The 16587-nt window shown below is 38.1% G+C and overlaps 1 protein-coding gene across 2 annotated transcripts in view; it reads left to right on the top strand.

Annotated features, from left to right (window-relative positions):
• Positions 1 to 16587, top strand: part of antxr1c (ANTXR cell adhesion molecule 1c) — a 45940-nt gene that overhangs the window by 18103 nt on the left and 11250 nt on the right. For both annotated transcript variants that reach the window (XR_013201258.1, XM_077224622.1), the window contains exons 10-17: positions 291 to 389; positions 501 to 570; positions 3763 to 3841; positions 7520 to 7615; positions 7900 to 7938; positions 9823 to 9921; positions 11641 to 11808; positions 11917 to 11997. Coding sequence is in view for 1 of the 2 variants with exons in the window: in XM_077224622.1 (XP_077080737.1) it covers positions 291 to 389; positions 501 to 570; positions 3763 to 3841; positions 7520 to 7615; positions 7900 to 7938; positions 9823 to 9921; positions 11641 to 11808; positions 11917 to 11997 (731 nt within the window). In the remaining variant the exon portion in view is untranslated. The remainder of the gene's footprint in view (positions 1 to 290; positions 390 to 500; positions 571 to 3762; positions 3842 to 7519; positions 7616 to 7899; positions 7939 to 9822; positions 9922 to 11640; positions 11809 to 11916; positions 11998 to 16587) is intronic.

The raw sequence follows: 16587 nt of genomic DNA, 5'->3' as shown, positions 1-16587 counted from the left end.
CTGTATGCATCATCAAATAAATAATTACTGGAATTGTTGTAAAGCACATTATCATAAAATAATCATAAAGAAATTCCAGTGTTGAACTTGATAGTCTGTGAGATGCATTTACCCAAGAGGACAATTATATCATTGTGGTTTTATATTACCCAGCATTGTTTGAGCTACTTGACCCATGCTGAAAAACACAGAGAAGTTGAAATTTTTGTAGGGAAATGGTGTAATGAAATGTCTTTAGTGAGGATTTATCACTATTTTTTGAGCAGCAACTGTGGGAATCTGTGTTTCAGAGTCTTTTCAAGTGGTGGTGAGAGGTAATGGCTTTCGGCACGCCAGAAACATAGACCAGGTCCTGTGCAGCTTCAAAATAAACGACACCGTCACGCTCAGTGAGTGTTTTCCCTGCAAACGTTCCCACAGAGTCAGGAGTACTTTCTCATTTCTCATGCACAAAGTTGCATATAATCTGCTTTACTAAGCTTTTATTCTTCCTATAACAGATGAGAAGCCTGCGACTGTTGAAGACACGTTCTTGCTGTGCCCTGCGCCGGTTATAGATGAAGTGGGAAAGTAAGTGAGAGACTGATGGACAGGTCTGCCATGCATTAGCTCGTGTTTATGATCCCAGTCAGAGGTCACATTCCTCTTCCTTAAACATCTTACAACTAATCCTTACACTCGCTGTTTTATCCTGTTGATCCAGTCTTTTCCAGAACTGCCTGATTTCATAGTCTTCTGATCCACAGAATCAAAGCCTGAGCTTTAGATGATGTCAGAGGCTCTGAGGAGACGTTAAAGCAGATAGTTCTTAGAAATCACACCCACTCTCTGCTTTTCTTTGTTCCTCTTCATCTCCATTATTTCCTTGCTGCTCCCATAGACCCCAGATGCTCCTTACTTTCTCTCCCGCTTCTGATACAGCATATTATGTTCAGAACCCTCTTGTTGTCAAGAACTACAAGTTTCTTGAGTTTTTAGATTCTTGATGTTATATATACATATATTTCTATTCTTCATAGCAAGGTTTTCTAAGGAAATATAGTTATACAAGGACATAATAATACAATACAATATAGCTATTATCTTGTTATTCTCTAGTTCTCTGAGTTTGTGGTCAATGTTTAATGTTCAGTAGGGCTGCACTAAAAATTTAATTCTGGTTGATATTGATGAATTGATAAATATAAAAATGTTATGGCTGATATGCAGAAAATGAAAAAAATTGTCTAAAAAAATACTAAATATTAAAATCTAGCGAATTGCCTAGTGAATTTGGCCATTATAATATTATAATCTACAATGTACAAAGTGGAAATTCATTTTGAGATTTGCTAAAGATTACAATTAAAAGTGTTATAATTAATTATTAATATAAATGACTAATAAATAAATGATAATTACTAATTATTAATCCAATAAATATTACCTTTAAATTAGTATTATATGGTGGCAGAAATAATAGAGCACACACAATTAAGTATCCAATATCAACCAAAATATAAACTGCGAGTTTTGCGAGTAAACGCAAAGTTTCTCGGGGGACCAGCAAACATTTGCGAGAGAATACAATAGCATTAATTTCTCATCATTTTTTTCATCATGATGTTGTCACGGTTGGGTCCAAAGTGAAGCGAGGATACAGGTGTGGAGAACAAGGATGTTTATTAGGCAACTACAAAACAAAATCAAAACTATAAACAAAACTACCCCGTGGGGGAAAACAAGAGAGATCTCAGGCAGGCACAGGAAACACGAGGGAAACATCGATAACGAACCACCACAGGACTGCAAACACAGGGAGACTAAATAGGGAACAAACAAAGGAGGGTAACAAACAAGGCAGGTGGGAAAGATTCATTAATTATCAGGAAACGAGATGGGAGGGGCTAGACAATTGACAGGAGAGCACATGGCACAATGAATACAAGACAAGCCATGTGCTCACAATAAACCAGACTAAACAAACACAAGACATACTGGGAATGCCAGAGCTCTGACACCAACCAGAAACAGGACCCAGACCGAGGCGACAGAACCCTGACAAATGTCCCTTTATTTTTTGTTCTCATAGAAACCTGTATTTTTAAGACTAAATCTCATAATGTCGTGTTCCCTTTAGCTCTAAATACTTTGAATGTAGTGAACTGTCCTAATCTCCAATCGCCAGTCCATTTCTTTTCTCTTCTCGCACTCATCTTGTCATCCCACCTTTCTCGCATACATGCCGGATCGTCCCACAAGATTTTTAAAGAGTGACACTTTCACACTAGAGCTTTTGATGCGGACTGGGTCCATTTGACATCAAAGTTCGTGTGAAAGTAATTTTCTGAACTCAGGTTTGCACCAAGTAATTGAACAGTGTGAAAAAAAACACCTAATTTTACTTTGCCTGTCAAGGCCCCAATATACTTCAAGTGGAATCGAAGAACAAACTGGTGCGACGTCATTTCGAACAAAATCAGGGCAAAATTGATGCGTTTGGAGTTTCCAGAAAAGTTCGCACTTGCTGGTAAACACCTTCGAACTACCAATGGTTTGTGGCGATGACCTCATAGGTGGGTGTGGCTCTGAGGCTCCGCCTTCTTTGATGTGGAAATCCTCTCCTGTTTATTTCTCCTGTTCAGTCCGTCGAATACTTCCGCAAATAAAACATGAACACACAAGAGAGCTGCTGTATAGTAGAAATTGAAGTTGTAATTCTAATTGAAAGGAACACTGACACTGATTTCCATGTTTAATATTGTAAAACTGCTTGCTTTAAAGCAATACACTGAATAAAGTGGTATTTAAATAAACGTGACTTGACTGGAGAGCTGAATTTCAGAGCAATAAATAGGTAATCATTTTCTCACCCTCAAGTTGTTTCAAACCTGTATGAATTTCTTTCTTCTGCTGAACACAAAAGAAGATCTTTTGAAGAATATGGGTAACCGAACAGTTGATGTACTTTCATAGTAATTTATTTTCCTACTATGGAAGTCAATGGGGTCCATCAACTGTTTGGTTACCAACATTCTTCAAAATATCTTTTTTTGTGTTCAGCAGAAGAAAGAAATTCATACAGGTTTGAAACAACTTGAGGGTGAGTAAATAATGACAGAATTTATATTTTTAAGTGAACTATTCCTTTAACTGCTGTTTTCTCACTGTTGTCATTTTGTTATTGAGAGGAAAGCGTGCAGCACATATTTACATATTCATCTAAACGTCGCTTTTTTCTAACTTTTTGTGAAGAGAACTATGTATATCAGGGTGAGTATATCAGGGTTTTCAGTAATAATTGTCTGGCAAATATCAGGCTGTTTATCAATGAGGAATGTGAAGCTAAGCTAAAGTAGATGCTCTTCATCAGGGAGAAATGACTCTGTCAGAAGAGCAGACTTAACCTCTGTCTGTTCAGACACAAACCTCGGCGGGAATGCTGAACATTTGGAATGCTGTTTTTATCAAATGTTTGAGACACTAGACAGCTGACTACAACAAAAGTTAACCAGCACCCTGCAAAGCCCTGTAAGGGTGCCAATTATGGTCTGGAAGGCATTTCACACAGAACTAAAGATCTGCAAATACATCAATTGTACAAAAATGTCACAAAAATGTTGTCTTTGGCACATATGTCTGATGTCTCTCTAAATCCTGTTGGTCTTGTGTGTTTTCTTTCTACTTTTATGGATACTTCTGTGCAATGTTAAAGGGTTTGCCAGCTTTCAAAGTGAAAAATATGGGTGTATGAAAATGTGTGTTTTGGTCTTTGCGCTCCAGGGTGGTGTACCTGCAAGTCAGCATGAACGAGGGTCTGACGTTTATCACCAGCTCCGTGCACATAACCACAACAGAGTGTGTAAGTCTGACTGCAAACACACCAACACATCACATCCAGACAAACTACAATCTACAAAATGGAAATTCATTTTGAGATTTGCTTAACCCTCTGAGGTCTAAGGGGTTTTTGGGGTCCTTGAGGTGTTCTGACATGCTCTGACATTTGTGCTTTTTTCAGTTATTTATAAACATGTTAATGGTAAAGGTTTAAATTCACTCTATATAGCACAAACGGGGCTACCGTAATATGTGAGCAACATGTATGTTTGTATTTTTTAGAGAATAATGTTTATGCGGGGTTATTGAAAAAACTAAAACTTAAAGTGTCATACTAAATATGTGTCCACAAAACTATTGACTAATGAGTGTTGTTGCCTAGAATTTTTGCTTCAAAATGATCTGAAAATCATCCTGCCTAATCATTTACATAAAACAATACATTGATTTAAATTTTATGAGACACGTTTTGTTTGGAAAGGCAATATGCGTGGAGGCGTGTTCACACCTGAGAAGACAAAGGCCGGATAATGTGCCACATACATAATGAGCTGCATATTAATTAGCCTTTTCACACAGGTGTGTCACTGGGTCCCAAAGAATGCAAGGAAAAAACAAATTATCTATATATACATATTTTACAATTAGAAATTGTAACCAGTTACAAATAGGTTACAAATACAACAAAAATTACAATTTTAACAATATTTCAAGTGTATTTCTTTGTAAAAAAGTATACATTTTATCATACGTATTAAAAAAGGTACGGATTCATTAGTTTGAATATTGGAACAAACACTATAATAACATCTTAGTTGATAATTCAATATACCTACTTTATTTTTGACAAAACATCATACTATAGTATATTTGACTATGAGAAGAAATTAGTGAACAAAAGCTTACCTATTTAATGTGACAGTAGTCTTTTTTTACAGTCAAAACTTTATAATCTATCCAAAACTAATCACAAAATCTTGTCTAAACATTCATATTTAGTCTGTAACATATTGTGTATGATATATTAGCATATACATGTGAATTTGCAGTTTGTTGCTTATACAGACATTTTATTTCAACATATTTCAGTCTATTTTTACTCATCTTAGTAGGCTATAGCAATATAGTTTGGATGTGTTCATGTTAACATAACGTTTACTAATGTAGGTGCGAGAGTGAATGAACGGCACAGACACGCGCTGTATAACTGTAGTAAACAAAGCGCGTGCCGCCTGTGCCGTTCATTCATCATTTAGCCTACACACAGACACGCAATTCATATTTAAACAGTCTTTTTGTGGTTTACAGTCAGACACAATTCAATATCGCGATTAGAACAAAGCACTTAAGAATAAATGACTTACTACATCAGCTGGATCCGTTGCTCCGCGAAATTAAACTACCTGAATACGGCGCGCTGTCCGTGGGCGTGGCACATTAACACGTAATTAGGTATAATGAGCTGGAAAGAAAAAGACTGACATCTCTCTCTTTTCATACAGATTACATAAACTGAGAATATTTGTTTTTTTATATAAATTAATTCATTTAAAAGAAGAGAGTTCAAGCTTCATTATGGAAAAACACTCGTGCCTGTATGACAAGTATTCGCGGAATTACAGTTAATTTTCGGACGCGTTTCAGAATGGACTTCACTGACAGAGAGAAGGCAGAACGCGCATCATATTTGTTTTTCTTTATTTGGCGAAAAACACAACACTTTGTTTTTATATCCACAAAAAAATAGACACTTATCAGGATCTAACGATGTACAACACTTAATATGTAAGATCAAAATCAACAGAGTATTTTGAGTTTCTTTTGCACTGATAAGAAAAATCGCCCGCGCAATAGTCGACCTCAGAGGGTTAAGATTAGGCTACTAATAAAAGTGCTAATAAATTATTACTATTACCTTTAAATTAGTATGAAAGGGTGGCAAAAACGTATTTTTAATGTAAAAAAAATAAGTACACAATTAAATAGCTGTCAGTGTTGATTGATACTGATACATTTTCTTTGTATTGGTTGATATCAGTATGTTGTGCATCCCTAGTTTAATTTATTAATAACAATTCTTCCAAACCTCTCATCTAATCAGAATTTAAAACCTTTTTTGTTCTAATAGGTCCCTTTATACTCTTATGATCCCTTTAGCTCTTCACATTATAAATTAAACTGTTGTGAACTGTCCCAAACCCAAATCACCTCATAAAATTATGGCATTAGTGAATGTTTTTAAGTGTTTTCTGAACTCCCTGAACGAATACGTCAAAATATTCCTCATTTAAATAATTAATACACAGAATAAAGGGGCGGGGCCTGGTTGAGTTAGTTAGTAGTGTGTTAAACTGGTGGTTATGGTAAGGGGAGGGACATTTCACAAACACACTCGAAGCTCTTGACCAATCACAACACACTGCTCCAGTCGACCAATCAGAGCACACTGTGCTTTTCAGAAGGAGGGGCTTCATAGAGACAGGAACTAAACAGAGCGTTACTGACAGACTGGGAAGAGAGGAGCTGCAACAATGGAGAATTTATGAAAAAATTATGTTTCTTAAGCATTTGGGGATTCAAGTAGAGCCAAAAAAACGAAATCAAGACTTTGTAAAAGTGTATAATAGGTCCCCTTTAATTAAAATTGAATATAGCTATTATATATGATCGTAATTATGTTGCATTGTAATCATTGGAAAGTTTATGTACAATTAATGGGTGGTCTTTTACGCCGTAAGCCCTTATTTTTATTGTATTCTCCCCTCCTCACGTTTAGGTCGTCCCCCATCATCATTTTCTCTTCACAACACACACCATCCCCCCAATAACACACAGATCAAAGGCCAAACCGCAGGGGTTCAGCACGTCCCCAGACAAGAGCCCCAAAAGATCCTGTCTCTGACTCTCACTGAGCCGGCTTCTTGCCCACAACCACAAAATAACTTTTCATGAAGCATTTCATCTCTAAATACTTTTTATAAAAAGCAGTGTGCTCTTCCCATTCTTTTTCCCATGACATACTTTTTAACAGTGAGATTACTCAGTTTTTGGTAGTCATAGCTTGTCTTTTGATGGAAAAGTCCTGGTAGATTTAGTAAATATTTCGACATGTTCATGAATTTGATGCCATTTTGCATTTTGCTGACAAAAATGATGTAATTTTAAATAATATTAAAACATTATTTTGTCATGGAATATTAAATAATTTTACACCATTTTACAGACAAAAAGGATATGTCATTTTTAATAATATTTAAACACTATTTCGTCCTGTCACATTTTAGACCATTTTACATTTTCCTGGAAAAAAAGGCTTGCATTTTTTAAAATAATATTTAAACATTATTTCGTTGTCAAATACATTAATTTTGCACAATTTTTTGCAAAACAGAAAAAAATTGTGTATTTTGAATAACATTTAAACTTTTTTTTTTTAAATGTATTTATTTAATAATATTATTAATTTATTAATGTAATGTAATATTTATTCATTTATTAATGTTAAGAAATCAAACAAATAGGTTTATCAAACTATGTTATTTTGTCAACAACGTATCACATCATATTCATTGACAAAATTAAAATATTGGTTCTTAAAGTAACAAAATATATAAAAAAATGTTGTTAGTGAAGTATAAAAATGGTTGCTTATCCGTCTCTTTCTCCATCTCTCCCACGTTCTCTGTCTTTTCCTTTGCAGTTTGATGGGACGATCCTGCTGATCACCCTGCTGGTGTTGTTTCTATTATTGGCTCTGTTGTTCATGTGGTGGTTCTGGCCGCTTTGCTGCACCGTAGTAAGTCATCGCCTCATTTACCATCTTAAATATCAGCCTTCATACACTGCGTTCTCACGACACGTCATCCAGTCTTTTTAAATCTGGGAGCCAAGGCCTATGGATTTGCGGTAAAGACTGAAGTTGAGTGATCTAAGGTGGAAAATTGGTCAATTCATCTCAAATGAGCACACACTGTATAACCAGAGGTCATGATTTAACATGATATTCCATATTATGCATCACTTGTGTTTTTGGTTATGTGACTTGAGTATTTCACACAACATCTATGTGTCTTTCCACAGGTGATCAAAGAGCCTCCCCCTCCTCCACCGCCAGAGCCAGTGAGTTATACTTGCACCTCAGTTTATCTGATACAAAAGGATTTTAATGTCACAGACGGGCTTTGCTAAATATTTATGGATCCTCTAGGAGGCCATACCAGAGATCTCAAAGTTGTTAGGGGGTGTGTGGAAAAGTTCAGAGAAAATCAATCTTATAAATATATAAATATTAGGTCCCACTTTATATTAAGTGGCTTGAAGTACTATGTACTTACATCGAAAAATAAGTACAATGTACTTATTGTGTTCATGTTGTATAAAACACTTTTGCTGCTGTTGAGGAGTGATACGGGTAAGGTTTGGGTCAGGTGTGTGTGGTATGGGTCGGTTTAAGGTTGGGTTAAGGTGTAAGGGAAGGGTCAACTGTGTAATTACAAATGTAATTACATAAATTAATTACAGCTGTAATTACATGCAGGTATTTTCGAAATATAAGGACAATGTAAAAACATTTATGTACACAATAAGTCCATTGTATCAAATTATTAGTTTCAATGTTAAGTACACAGTACTTAAAGCCACTTAATATAAAGTGGGACCAAATATTTTAAATATATACTATATAGAAAATGTACAGTATATTAAATAACAATTGTTATTAATTTCATTATTGTTATTAATTATCAATTGTTATTACTAGTAGTAGTAGTAGTAGTAGAGGTATGTCAAATTAAAATTAATAATTACAAAAAAGAACAAAAATCCCAATTTGACTTTATTGTAAGGGGCTTTCGCACCAGATGAAACTTTTCATAGTTCCTAGAACTATTGGCGGGAGTTCCCGTTTTTTGGCGTGTTCGCTCCGCAGGAACTGGGAACGATCTTAGTTCTAGGAACTCCTTTTGAAGGAACTAATTTAGCTCGTACTTCAGAGTAGGGTTTAAATTAGCACTATAGGAAATATCCGTGACGTTAGTGTTCGCTGATTGGCTGAAAAGTCTGTGTAAACACACAGATTATAGCCTAGATATTTACTCCAGAAACTAACTAACAGTGATAGATGGAGCTCTTAACCTTTACGCTTAGGAGAAAATCCAACATTGGGGGGACCAAGCCAATCATGACTATGTATTTCTGCCATACGCTAATAACTTTTCATTACTGTCTACTTTCTATGTATAACAGTTCTTTCTAATAACGTATTAGACAGGACTGTTACACAGAGGTCAAGTGTGGCTTACGTCACTTCACAGTTCCTAGTTACGGTGCGAATGCAACCAGGAAAACGTTCCTAGGAACCATTAGTTCTCGGGGAATCACCCTGGTGAATATTTCCTATAAGTAAGTTCCTATAACTATCCGGTGCAAAAGCCCCTAGTGTTTTATTCTTGATCTGAAAACATGAGATTAATCCAAACTGTTTTATTCTGTTGACAGCCATAGTTAGTACTTCATAGAAAGTACTTTGTAACTACTTTGAAGATTATACAAATATTTTACACATATTTATAATATATTTATTTTTAACAGTAATGAGGCTTTATATAAAAAGCTTCTTAGTTAGTTGTTAGTATATTTGCATAGCTAGCAACATAGTATAACTATGTTTTCAAATATGTCACTGTGGTTTAACTGCTATAAATAATAAGTAGCTTGTCTCCCGGAAAGCTACAGTTTCAAAGTATATTTAAATGGATGTAAATTGGCCTTGTCTCATAATCTGTATTCGGTAGCAAAACCCATGTCAACATCTAAGCCACAGCAGGGTTAGCACAAGGAACTGAATTTTCTTAGTGTGAGATTCATGAAGAGACTTTAATGAAAAACATCAGATGACTGTGAGTATAACAACATCAACATGTGAAAAAAAGCTCTGGTTTATTCCTGTGAGCAGATGTTTCGTACCTCTCGTGCTCATGTACGTAACATGTTTTTCCTCTTCAGGAGTCAGATGATGAGGACGGCATGCCAAAGAAGAAATGGCCCACAGTAGACGCATCATATTATGGCGGTCGAGGGGTTGGAGGAATTAAACGAATGGAGGTGGGCTTCCTCAAAAGAGGAAACGTAATCTGAGAAAAATGTATCTTGTGATTATTAACACATTCATAGGAAGCTTTAAACTTTACTAAAGAAAGTGTAGTTTTTGGAAGAATAATTGTTTTAAAGATTATATCAGATGGGCCTAAAAATATTTTTTTGCCACACCTGCCTTAGGCTGATGACTATTAAAATTTACCGGCCATAAATATATATTTTTACCAGCCATGCAACATAGATTAAAGGCCCTTTCACACCAAGGACAATAACTATAAAGATAACAATAAAGATATAGTTCTAAAAATCATTCTCAATATTAAAGAATAGCAGAGTTCACAGTCCCACCACAGATATAACGATAACAGCACAGAGAAACAATATTGTTGGAATCACTTTCAGAACGGTTTTATCCAGATGATTAATGATAAAAAAAATTGACAGCCAATCAGAATCAATCCTGCTGTAACGAGCTTGAGGATTTTAAAGTGTGGACGCTAATATTGTTATCTTTATAATTATCATTCTTGGTGTGAACGGGCCTTAATCCTTATTAAAGTTACAAAGGTTACTCAGTCTAGAGAAGTGAGTGATTGTTCTTTATCTTTTGTTGTTTGATTAGCATTAAAACACAGACAGCAGCAGGAATATGAGGCTGCTGTCACTTTAAGAGCTAATGCATGGATCCAATGAATATATTGTTACGTTTGCGTTTTATTTCTCAACTGTTTTCATTCAGTTAAGACATAACTGACCATGTTTACAAGGCTATTTGCCAAGACCGGGATTTTGACAATTTTGTTTGAATGCCTGCTCTAGCGCAAAAAGACGTGAAGGAGAGCGTTTGGGGGCGTGGCTTAGCCATAGGTCAATTCAGTATTTGCATGGATTTCTGGACGTGCGCTTAGTAACGCGAGTAACGAATCGAGCTCCCTTTCGCGTCTTCATGAGCTTGAATAGTAAAATTGGCAAGGCTTAAACTTTCGTGACGATGCAGTAGTGGCCCGTCAACTGTCCCGAGAGTCATTCATGTTTGTTTACGTTTATGTTCTCACAACATTGCATTGTTAGAATTCATAAAAATATTACCGGCCAACTGCCGAGATTAAATATAGTCGCCAAATAAAAGTAAAACTCTGTGTTAATTTTAGGCCCTGTATATAGTTATTATAGATTTTAATGTGGTTGCAAACTGAAAAGTTTTCACAAAAATATGAAGCAGGCTGCACAGCTGTTTTCAACATAGTAACCATAAATGTTTCTTGAGCAACAAATCATCATATTAGAATGATTTCTGAAGGATCATGTGACACTGAAGCCTGGAGTAATGATGCTGAAAATTCAGCTTTGATCACAGGAATAAATTACAGTTTAGTATGTATTCACAGACAAAAACAGGTATTTTGAATAATAATAATATTTCACAATATTACTGTTTTTATTGTATTTTCGATCAAATAAATGCAAACTTGGTGAGCAGAAGACTTCATTCAAAAACATTAGAAAATTTTAATTATTGCAAACTTTGCCAAGTAGTGTAAATAATTAAGAAGATAATACTAATTATAAATAAATAAAATAATATATAATTATATAATAATACAAGTTTCTAAAAGTGACCTAGAAGTGAAACAAAGCAAATTTTTAAAATAAAACGATTTTTGCATTTGCTGAAAATCTGTAACAAGTTTGAGAAGAAATGATCTACTGTTTGTCCTGGTCCAGGTTCGCTGGGGGGGGAAGGGCTCCACTGAGGAGGGAGCGAAGCTGGAAAAACCCAAAAACGCTGTTATAAAGATGCCTGAGCAGGAGTTCGAACCCTTTGAACCCAAGCCCAGGAAATCAGACAACAGGAAGCAAGCTCAAGACAGGAAGTGGTATTCTCCCATTAGGGTAAAGATGCTTCGTCATCCTCATTATTGTTTATTTTTGTTTCTGTTCAAAGCATGCTGTAAGCTTTATTAGCTCCAGTGTTTTTAACAGCCCGTTTCTCCTGTTCAGGGTAAACTTGATGCGATCTTGGCTCTTTTCCGCCGTGGATATGATCAAGTGTCACTTATGAGGCCACAACCAGGAGATCATGTGAGTAACCTGGTCTAGATGATCAAAGTGTCTTGGCTTAGCATTATCTTTCTTTCATAACGATGATGTCAAAACACACTCCTTCAACAACAAACAGTCTGACCAGTCTCGACCAAAAGCTTTCAAGGCGTTTGGACCTCATAAATCCTTGTCCTGTGGGTTATTTGACTCATTCCTCTTCGCCTTGGCCAGACGTTTCCTTACCTTTCATTTGTCGACCCAGGCCAGAAACGACCCATCAGAGAGGCCTGATGGGTGCCAAGACACATCATAGGCACAGCTTGCCACCTGCATCAAATCAGTAGCTATAAAAATGAAATGAAACACAAATGTTGGCACTTTCCAGACAGATAGTCTGCACTTTAAAGGCCCGACGCTCGCATATGCAGAGCAGCCACATGGTTTGACTTTTTAATGTCAAATTGCAGGTTATCGGCTCTGTTGGATCGCCGTGATTTAGACTTAATGCATCTTTCACACAGACGTTTTCATCCTGCTGAGATTAACTGTCTTCAGGTGCTAGTGAAACCATGTGGAAAAAACTAGAGCTGGGTATTGAGACACATTTCATGATTCTTTTCGATTTTGATTCACAAGCTTGTGATTCGATTTAATTCCAATCTCGATTCAATTCACTTTTTACAGAGAACCCTATAAGTTATACATAAACATTTAAATTACACGTAAGAAAATAATGTTAAAATATATAAAATTTAATTGAATAATTTAATTAATTAAAAATTGAGTAATACATTTTTAATGATATTAATGTCTTCTACGCCAATTTTGGTTTTTTTATATATATGGTGGCTGTCATAGCTTGTTTTCATGATGGATTTATTCAAACATACAAGAACAGGTTAAGTACAAATATAATGAAAATATAATATAGTGCATATATTTATCAAAAAAGTAATTTTTTCAAGCTAGCTATCAAGATGGTCATTGGTTGCATTGTGTACCTTTGAATAGTTTGTATTCTAATTTTTGTATTCAAAATGGAAAAAATGTTTATTTAAATGGACTGTTTATTATTAACTCTTTCCCCACCATTAACGGAAATTTCCATAATTTATGAGACGCTTCCCTGTTATTGATTGAAAAATTGTCAGCTTTGTGTTTTCACTGTTATAAGGTAGGTGGCACTATTACACATCTTCTGAAAGAGTACAGAATCTCAGGATCAAAACACAGGCGAAGAAAAGCAGAAACAAGCGATATCATATGTATGCAGATGCATATGTAAAATAACGCGATTAACAACTGTTACGACCCTTCTTTGGCTCTCAGCCATCTAGGAATTTTTAGAAGGGGAACATTAAGCCAGTTCAGACACCCGTCACCATTGAGCAGTGAATGAAATGAGAAACAGGAGAGACACGACAAAATCAAGTGAACTTAATTTAATAAAGGTAAAGTAATTAATATTTTACATGTGAAGCAAAACGGTAGGAACAAAGGGGAAAATTGGATAGTGCCAAACAAACAAAAGTAACAATCAAAAAGGAAATAACTAAACCATTTCAATCTAATCCTGAACAAAAAAAAGAAAGATCAAAGAAAAAGTCTCTAAACTACTAAACAAACTAAACTACTCTAACTAACGAAAACAAAAATACAGAGGGTGGCACAAATCCCTAACCTAGTGTACATAAACAAAAAATCAGATGTATGTGTAGATGTATGTCACGTGACGGTCTTACCTATCCCCTCGCCTTTTTGGACACTCAAAACAAGGATCAAGATTACACGACAGGCAAAACACTTAACAAAACTAAATCAAGCAAAGAGAAACAAAACACATCACAGGGCAAAGTCAAAACAACAAGTTTTTCTCTTGCTGGCAGTAATGTGTTCCTGAAGTGGGGCTTCTCCAGTTGTCAAGCATCAGGATGACGCCTCACAAGCCACACCCACTCAACTCATTACGAATGACTGACAGGCAAAACAGCCAATCAGCGACGGCATGTGAAAGTGAAAGAAAGAGAGACAAAAGATAGAAACACAAAACACACCCCAAAACACTATAAACGTCCAAGGACGCAACACAACATTAAACAGCATACAGTATAAATCAAAACTGCCTGTTAGTAAATGAACTGTCGACCAGGACGAGCTGTAAGACTGTGAAGCTTTGAATGTGTTGATGGACTCGATGTACTCCATCTGTGATTTGATCATCATTCTGAATCCCATCCAGATGTAGTCTTTGACAAAACATCATCTTCTCAGCTTTTTGCTCAAAATGTGTTTGTGTTGATAAAAAAAGGAATGCATGAAGCTAGAATAAAACAGGTCTTTGTTTAAAAGCAGAGGCTCTGTTCTTTCTTTTGTTCATGTTCAGATATTCATACAACTATTTTTTTTGGGGGGGGGGGGGGGGGGCATTGGCACACTGGCTATGCCTGGCTACTTTTTTTTTTTAAACGCTGATGGGGAAAGAGTTATTGAAGACAAAAACGAGAAAACATTATCCCAAGATACCGTGTTTCCATCCAAAGTTGCGAGTTTAACTTGTGTGTAAAATTGGAATATCGCATAAAACATTTGCTAATAAAGCAGCGTTTGCATCCCGAGTGTTCAAGAGAACAAAATCGCCACTTCCTGGGAAATTGGCGCAAAATATCTGTAAAAAAATGGAAGTAGCTGTGAGCTGTGGCTCTTTTTTCCTCCTTCGTAAATGACTTGTATTTCAGAGCGCGCATACGAAACACAATAAAAAATATTGTGTGTTTGGATGCTGGTGTTTGGGAACAAAATCATGTTAAACCAAATAATTCTGAGGACAGACTTTGGCCCAGAACCACCAAACCAACATTTGAGATGCTGTACGATGCACTGGGTCCGCTGGATAGTCCAGTTATCCAATAACATCGCCCGATAAGGCAGTCACATGAGTTCCCTTTCGTTGTCACTCCGAGTTACGTCGGATGACGACGAATGGGGTTTCGCTTAGAAAGCCTATCAACTTCGAGTATTACAAAACGAGCCAATGGCAAGGAAATGCCATGGGTCTGCGGAATTTGCATGGCGTAACTCCGCCCCACCTCGTGGGTATAAAAGGAGGAAGCCGGCAGCAAGCAGATATGTTTTCGCTTCGGAGCCAAGTGTATTCTTCTCTCCACAAGCCATCTCTGAATTGTCAGCTTTACAAACGAGTACCTCGAGTGTTGGTGTGACGGCGATCTACGGCGAGAGCGTGCTTCCTGCTGATCTGTTGCAGTGGTCTGCCAGTCGGTGCGTTTCTCCCCGGGTGCTTCAACACTTGAGTTTTCTCTCACTAAAAGAGCTTACACGTGGCACGTCTTTTTAAAGATGTCTCGCCCGTGTACTTCTGGTTGCGGCAGATTGGTATCGGACTCTGATGGGCACGAGCGTTGCATAGTATGTTTGGGCATTGATCATGCTAGAGCAGCGCTCGTGGATGACTCATGTTCTCTCTGTGGGAACATGACCATCGCGTCATTACGGTCGAGACTCCGTGAACTCGCAAGAGTGAGAGTCCCCTCATCCACCCCCCGTCCTGCGGCTGGTGGCCAGGGTGACCTGAGGGTTACGGTCTGGAACAAGGCGCCGACTATGTGTCCGCGACCCCAGCCCCCCTCTTCAATGACGGTGCCCGCTAGTGAACTGCTGATTCCCGCGGGTCTACCCTCTGGTGGCCCGCGTGCTTCAGTTGAAGCTACAGAGGAAGATGCCATGTCTGTTGCAGCATCACTAGGCGGGTTTGACTCTTCTGGAAGTGAGGGCTCGTCACAGCTGCCACCTTCCGGTGTGCATACGGCTGTGCTCGAGTCTGATCCGGAGATGACGGCCATGCTTTCCCGGGCAGCCGCGAGCATCAGACTTGAGTGGAGGCCTCCACCCTGTCCTGAGCGCTCGCGGCTGGACGATTGGTTTTTGGGTAAGGCCGCCGACCCTCGTCCTCGGCAAACCCCAATACCTTTCTTCCCGGATGTGCATGATGAGATCTCGAAGTCCTGGAAGACCCCCCTGTCTTCTCGGGACCGCTCGCTGGTCTCATCCGCCTTTCCTCCCCTCGATGAGGCAGCTGCCCGTGGGTACACTGGGCTTCCCCCGGTTGAACGCTCTGTTGCCATGCAACTATGTCCTCAGAGTGCTTCTTCTCGGGGCGAGCCTAAGCACCCATCCAAAGCCTGTAGATTTTCGTCGACCCTGGTGGCGAAGTCTTACAGAGCGGCGGGACAGGCGGCTGCTTCACTGCATGCTATGGCCACTCTGCAGGTCTACCAGGCCCAGATGCTCAGAGACATGCACGAGGGTAGGACAAACCCAGGGCTCTTTGATGAGCTGCGCGCCGCGACCGACCTTGCTCTCCGGGCGACGAAGGTTACCGCGCGCTCCCTGGGTTTGGTGATGTCCACAGCTGTGGTCCAGGAGCGACATCTGTGGCTGAACCTGGCTGACATGCGGGACGCTGAGCGGACCCGTCTGCTTAACGCCCCCTTGTCCCAGGCCGGCCTCTTCGGCGGTGCAGTTGAAGACTTTGCCCAACAATTTTCAACTGCCCAGAAACAGACCGAGGCCATCAGACACATTCTGCCCCGCCGGCCCGCTGCTGCCTCCACC

This window comes from Siphateles boraxobius, unplaced genomic scaffold, assembly GCF_051911475.1.
Source record: "Siphateles boraxobius isolate OS27281-9 unplaced genomic scaffold, OSU_SipBor_1 90, whole genome shotgun sequence".
Classification (NCBI taxonomy): Eukaryota; Metazoa; Chordata; class Actinopteri; order Cypriniformes; family Leuciscidae; genus Siphateles; species Siphateles boraxobius.
The sequence above is the reverse complement of the archived record's forward strand: the minus strand, read 5'-3'. Positions and strand labels throughout refer to the sequence as shown.